General features: G+C 41.6%; 1 protein-coding gene across 1 annotated transcript in view; it reads left to right on the plus strand.

Annotated features, from left to right (window-relative positions):
* The window catches only part of LOC139024831 (phosphatidylinositol phosphatase PTPRQ-like), a 25,312-nt gene that overhangs the window by 704 nt on the left and 17,007 nt on the right, over positions 1 to 7,601 (plus strand). The window contains 5 exon segments of the mRNA XM_070439803.1: positions 5,628 to 5,791; positions 5,866 to 6,421; positions 6,860 to 7,081; positions 7,160 to 7,339; positions 7,500 to 7,598. Coding sequence (XP_070295904.1) covers positions 5,628 to 5,791; positions 5,866 to 6,421; positions 6,860 to 7,081; positions 7,160 to 7,339; positions 7,500 to 7,598 — 1,221 coding nt within the window.

A 7,601-nucleotide genomic window follows, 5' to 3' on the forward strand; every position in this document is an offset into this window, starting at 1 on the left:
TCTGTCTGATACTGTCTGTCTAATACTGTCTGTCTGATACTGTCTGATACTGTCTGTCTGATACTGTCTGTCTAATACTGTCTGCCTGATACTGTCTGTCCAATACGTTCTGTCCGATACCTCTGTCTAATACTGTCTGATACTGTCTGTCTAATACTGCTTGATACTGTCTGTCTAATACTGTCTGTCTGATACTTTACTGTCTGATACTGTCTGTCTGATACTGTCTGATACTGTCTCTCTAATAATGTCTGTCTGTTACTGTCTGTCTGATACTGTCTGTCTGATACTGTCTGTCTAATACTGTCTGTCTGATACTGTCTGTAATACTGTCTGTCTGATACTGTCTGTCTGATACTGTCTGTCTGATACTGTCTGTCTTATACTGTCTGTCTCATACTGTCTGTCTGATACTGTCTGTCTGATACTGTCTGTCGGATACGTGCTGTCTGATACTGTCTGTCTGTATCTATAACTGTTTGTCTTATACTGCCGTGCGCGATACTGTCTGTCTGATACTGTCTGTCTGATACTGTCTGTCTAATACTGTCTGTCTTATACTGTCTGTCTTATACTGTCTGTCTGATACTGTCTGTCTGATACTGTCTGTCTAATACTGACTGTCTGATACTGTCTGTCTGATACTGTCTGTCTAATACTGACTGTCTGATACTGTTTGTTTGATACTGTATGTCTGATACTGTCTGTAATATACTGTCTGTCTGATACTGTCTGTCTGATACCGTCTGTCTAATACTGTCTGTCTTATACTGTCTATCTTATACTGTCTGTCTGATACTGTCTGTCTAATACTGACCGTCTGATACTGTCTGTCTGATACTGTCTGTCTGATTACTTTGTCTGTACGGTCTGCCTGATACTGTCTGTCCAATACTGTCTGTCCGATACTGTCTGTCTAATACTGTCTGTCTGATACTGTCTGTCTAATACTGTCTGTCTAATACTGTCTGTCTTATACTGTCTGTCTGAACTGTCTGTCTGATACTGTCTGTCTAATACTGACTGTCTGATACTGTCTGTCTGATACTGTCTGTCTGGTACTGTCTGTCCAATACTGTCTGTCCGATACCTCTGTCTAATACTGTCTGATACTGTCTGTCTGATACTGTCTGATACTGTCTGTCTAATACTGTCTGTCTGATACTGTCTGTCTAATACTGTCTGTCTAATACTGTCTAATACTGTCGGTCTAATACTGTCTGAAACTGTCTGTCTGATACTGTCTAATATTGTCTTTCTAATACATTCTGTCTAATACTGTTTGTCGATACTGTCTAATACTGTATGTCTAATACTGTCTGCCTGATACTGTCTGTCTGATACTGTCTGTCTAATACTGTCTGTCTAATACTGACTGTCTGATACTGTTTGCTGATACTGTATGTCTGATACTGTCTGTAATATACTGTCTGATACTGTCTAATATTGTCTTTCTAATACTGCTCGTCTAATACTGTTTGTCTGATACTGTCTAATACTGTATGCTAATACTGTCTGCCTGATACTGTCTGTCTGATACTGTCTGTCTAATACTGGCTGTCTAATACTGACTGTCTGATACTGGTGTCTGATACTGATGTCTGATACTCTGTAATATACTGTCTGTCTGATACTGTCTGTCTGATACTGTCTGTCTAATACTGTCTGTCTTATACTGTCTGTCTTATACTGTCTGTCTGATACTGTCTGTCTAATACTGTCTGTCTGATACTGTCTGTCTGATACTGTCTGTCTAATACGGTCTGCCTGATACTGTCTGTCCGATACTGTCTGTCTAATACTGTCTGTCTGATAACTGTCTGTCTAATACTGTCTGATACTGTCTGTCTAATACTGTCTGTCTAATACTGTCTAATACTGCCTGTCTGATACTTCTGTCTAATAATGTCTGTCTGATACTGTCTGTCTAATACTGTCTGTCTAATACTGTCTAATACTGTCTGTCTAATACTTTCTGTCTAATACTGTCTGTCTAATACTGTCTGTCTAATACTGTCTTAATACTGTCTTCTAATACTGTCTAATACTGTCTGTCTAATACTTTCTGTCTAATACTGTCTGTCTAATACTGTCTAATACTGCCTGTCTGATACTGCCTGTCAATAATGTCTGTCTAATACTGTCTTTCTAATACAGTCTGTCTAATACTGTATGTCTAATACTGTCTGATACTGTCTGTCTAATACTGTCTGTCTAATACTGTCTAATACTGCCTGTCTGATACTGTCTGTCTAATAATGTCTGTCTGATACTGTCTGTCTAATACTGTCTGTCTAATACTGTCTAATACTGTCTGTCTAATACTTTCTGTCTAATACTGGCTGTCTAATACTGTCTAATACTGCCTGTCTGATACTGCCTGTCTAATAATGTCTGTCTAATACTGTCTTTTCTAATACAGTCTGTCTAATACTGTATGTCTAATACTGTCTGCCTGATACTGTCTGTCTGATACTGTCTGTCTGATACTGTCTGTCTAATACTGACTGTCTGATACTGTATGTCTGATACTGTCTGTAATATACTGTCGTCTTGATACTGTCTGTCTGATACTGTCTGTCTAATATTGTCTGTCTGATACGGTCTAATACTGTCTGTCTAATACTGTCTGATACTGTCTGTCTAATACTGTCTGTCTTGATACTGTCTGTCTGATACTGTCTGTCTGATACTGTCCGTCTGATACTGTCTGTCTGATACTGTCTGATACTGTCTCTCTAATAATGTCTGTCTGTTACTGTCTGTCTGATACTGTCTGTCTTGATACTGTCTGTCTAATACTGTCTGTCTGATACTGTCTGATACTGTCTGTCTGATACTGTCTGTCTAATACTGTCTGCCTGATACTGTCTGTCCAATACTGCTGTCCGATACCTCTGTCTAATACTGTCTGATACTGTCTGTCTAATACTGTCTGATACTGCTGTCTAATACTGTCTGTCTGATACTTATGTCATACTGTCCGTCTGATACTGTCTGTCTGATACTGTCTGATACTGTCTCTCTAATAATGTCTGTCTGTTACTGTCTGTCTGATACTGTCTGTCTGATACTGTCTGTCTAATACTGTCTGTCTTGATACTGTCTGTCTAATACTGTCTGTCTGATACTGTCTGTCTGATACTGTCTGTCTGATACTGTCTGTCTATACTGTCTGTCTCATACTGTCTGTTCTGATTAGCTGTCTGTCTGATACTGTCTGTCGGATACTGTCTGTCTGATACTGTCTGTCTGTATCTAATACTGTTTGTCTATACTGCCTGGCGGATACTGTCTGTCTATTACTGTCTGTCTGATACTGTCTGTCTAATACTGTCTGTCTTATACTGTCTGTCTTATACTGTCTGCTCTGATACTGTCTGTCTGATACTGTCTGTCTAATACTGACTGTCTGATACTGTCTGTCTGATACTGTCTGTCTAATACTGACTGTCTGATACTGTTTGTTTGATACTGTATGTCTGATACTGTCTGTAATATACTGTCTGTCTGATACTGTCTGTCTGATACCGTCTGTCTAATACTGTCTGTCTTTATACTGTCTATCTTATACTGTCTGTCTGATACTGTCTGTCTAATACTGACCGTCTGATACTGTCTGTCTGATACTGTCTGTCTGATACTGTCTGTCTAATACGGTCTGCCTGATACTGTCTGTCCAATACTGTCTGTCCGATATTGTCTGTCTAATACTGTCTGTCTGATACTGTCTGTCTAATACTGTCTGTCTAATACTGTCTGTCTTATACTGTCTGTCTGATACTGTCTGTCTGATACTGTCTGTCTAATACTGACTGTCTGATACTGTCTGTCTGATACTGTCTGTCTGGTACTGTCTGTCCAATACTGTCTGTCCGATACCTCTGTCTAATACTGTCGATACTGTCTGTCTGATACTGTCTGATACTGTCTGTCTAATACTGTCTGTCTGATACTGTCTGTCTAATACTGTCTGTCTAATACTTTCGTAATACTGTCGGTCTAATACTGTCTGAAACTGTCTGTCTGATACTGTCTAATATTGTCTTCTAATACAGTCTGTCTAATACTGTTTGTCTGATACTGTCTAATACTGTATGTCTAATACTGTCTGCCTGATACTGTCTGTCTGATACGTCTGTCTAATACTGTCTGTCTAATACTGACTGTCTGATACTGTTTGTCTGATACTGTATGTCTGATACTGTCTGTAATATACTGTCTGATACTGTCTAATATTGTCTTTCTAATACAGTCTGTCTAATACTGTTTGTCTGATACTGTCTAATACTGTATGGCTAATACTGTCTGCCTGATACTGTCTGTCTGATACTGTCTGTCTTATACTGTCTGTCTAATACTGACTGTCTGATACTGTTTGTCGATACTGTATGTCTGATACTGTCTGTAATATACTGTCTGTCTGATACTGTCTGTCTGATACTGTCTGTCTAATACTGTCTGTCTTATACTGTCTGTCTTTATACTGTCTGTCTGATACTGTCTGTCTAATACTGTCTGTCTGATACTGTCTGTCTGATACTGTCTGTCTAATACGGTCTGCCTGATACTGTCTGTCCGATACTGTCTGTCTAATACTGTCTGTCTGATACTGTCTGTCTAATACTGTCTGATACTGTCTGTCTAATACTGTCTGTCTAATACTGTCTAATACTGCCTGTCTGATACTGTCTGTCTAATAATGTCTGTCTGATACTGTCTGTCTAATACTGTCTGTCTAATACTGTCTAATACTGTCTGTCTAATACTTTCTGTCTCTAATACTGTCTGTCTAATACTGTCTAATACTGCCTGTCTGATACTGCCTGTCTAATAATGTCTGTCTAATACTGTCTTTCTAATACAGTCTGTCTAATACTGTATGTTAATACGTCTGATACTGTCTGTCTAATACTGTCTGTCTAATACTGTCTAATACTGCCTGTCTGATACTGTCTGTCTAATAATGTCTGTCTGATACTGTCTGTCTAATACTGTCTGTCTAATACTGTCTAATACTGTCTGTCTAATACTTTCTGTCTAATACTGTCTGTCTAATACTGTCTAATACTGCCGTTCTGATACTGCCTGTCTAATAATGTCTGTCTAATACTGTCTTTCTAATACAGTCTGTCTAATACTGTATGTCTAATACTGTCTGCCTGATACTGTCTGTCTGATACTCGTCTGTCTGATACTGTCTGTCTAATACTGACTGTCTGATACTGTATGTCTGATACTGTCTGTAATATACTGTCTGTCTGATACTGTCTGTCTGATACTGTCTGTCTAATATATGTCTGTCTGATACGGTCTAATACTGTCTGTCTAATACTCGTCTGATACTGTCTGTCTATAAACTGTCTGTCTGATACTTCTGTCTGATACTGTCTGTCTGATACTGTCCGTCTGATACTGTCTGTCTGATACTGTCTGATACTGTCTCTGCTAATAATGTCTGTGTTCTCTGCTATACTGTCTGTCTGATACTGTCTTGTCTGATACTGTTCTGTCTGAATAACTCTTTGTCTGGCTGTCTGTCTGTCTGTCTGTCTGTCTGTCTGTCTGTCTGTCTGTCTGTCTGTCTGTCTGTCTGTCTGTCTGTCTGTCTGTCTGTCTGTCTGTAGCTCCCAGTGCAGTGCAGGCTCTGCAGGCAGTAGCAGTAGACTCTGTGTCGGTGCGTGTGAGTTGGAGAAGTCCTGCCCAGCCTAACGGTCTGATCACACAGTACAGACTCCTGGTTCTTTCTGACAACATACTGCTGCAGGACATCACCCTCACTGGAACACAGGTACCACTCTATCTGTCTGGATTAGTGGCTGTGTGTGTGTGTGTGTGTCTCTGATGTTTTCATCTTATCTTTAGGATCTAAATTACACTGATCTCCTTGGTGATGGAACGTTCGCTGCAGTTATCCCTGACCACTCTCTCCGGCGTAAGAGATCAGCTGACAGCCTGACCACCTCCCCGCCTGCGTTCACGGTCACCCTCTCCGACCACACGCTCATCACCGGCATGACCAGAACTGCAATCAGCCGCACACACAGCGCTCCAACCAGCCCTAACACTAACCTTGAGCACAAGATCAACACTGACCCGTCAGTCACTGAGGGCTCCAGTCTGGCCAGTATGGTCCCTGGGACTGGCCAGACCTCTGACTTTCCAGACTCCACCCCTCTGACCTTTGACCATGTGACTTCAGGGACCTCTTCCCTCTCCCTAACCACCTCACCCCCGGCCACACCCCTCCCCTGGCTCACTGCCCACCCACAGCCTGGCCAGCTCACCTCTGGCAAGCCCCACCTCTCCACCCGCTCTGCACCTGCAGCCACTGGACACCTCCAGACACTCCTGACATACCTCTTCACCAGGGCTGCTGCCTCCAGCACCCCAGGAAGTACTGCACTCACCACTAACCTTTAACCGCAAGTTGACGTTTATTATCATGAATCTTGCCCTGGAGGCAGAACTGATTTCCGCTAGATGGGCCAACTGCAATGTCAAAATTGGCTATATTGTGTAAATTCATGAAAACCAAAATGTGCTTTTGGTCTTAATTTAAGGTTAGGTTTAGGCATTAGGGTTAGCAGTGTTGTTAAGTTTAAAATCAGGTTTTATTTGGTATTTTATTAGGATCACCATTAGCTGTTGCAATAGCAGCAGCTACTCTTCCTGGGGTCCACACAAAACATGAAACATGACATAATACAGAACATTAATAGATAAGAACAGCTCAGGGACAGAACTAGTGGCCACTCTGCAGAGCTGCCTCCAGTACACGAGTCATGACAATAAATGCCAACCTGCCTTTTAACCTCTTCTAACCTCTTTTAACATTTAAGACTAGTTGATGAATGAGGTGTGTTACCACTGCTCTACAGGCTGTCCTTTACACCGTGTATGTGTGTGTGTGTTCCAGGAGTGTATGTGAGGGACAAGGTCATAGACATGCAGGCTAAGGAGCTGTCTTACCTAGTCTCTGGTCTCAGTCCCTTCACTGACTACACCTTCACTGTTACCGCGGCTACTGCTATTGGAGAGGGACCTGTAACACTCGTCACTGAGAAGACTCGCGAACAGGGTACACACAGATATATATATACACAGTTTTGTAATAATGTCATTGTTTGTTTATTGTTGTGCGTTGTTGTTATTGTAGTTCCTAGCTCAGTGGTGGGAGTGTCCTATCAGAATGTTAGCTCCACCTCTATCCTGGTCAGCTGGACTCCGCCCCTCAACCCCAATGGACGAATCACACAATACACTCTCTACGGACTCAACCTACACAGCAACCGAGCCCTGCAGAGAATTACACACAACACCAGCATACTGCTCACAGGTAACACACACACAAACAAACACATACTGTATGTACACGTATACACACATGGTCCAAGTCTGGTTCAAGCCTGTAAAGATGTATTGGTATTAGGCTGCTTGCTGTGTGTTTCAGGGCTGGAGAAGTATACAGGTTATAAACTGCTTGCTGTGTGTTTCAGGGCTGGAGAAGTATACAGGTTATAAGCTGCGAGTGGCTGCATCTACTGCTGTAGGAGAGGGCTCTCTGTCTGACCTAGACGATATTTTCGCTGTCACACCCG

The sequence above is a fragment of the Salvelinus sp. IW2-2015 genome, linkage group LG4q.1:29 (genome assembly GCF_002910315.2).
Source record: "Salvelinus sp. IW2-2015 linkage group LG4q.1:29, ASM291031v2, whole genome shotgun sequence".
NCBI lineage: Eukaryota > Metazoa > Chordata > Actinopteri > Salmoniformes > Salmonidae > Salvelinus > Salvelinus sp. IW2-2015.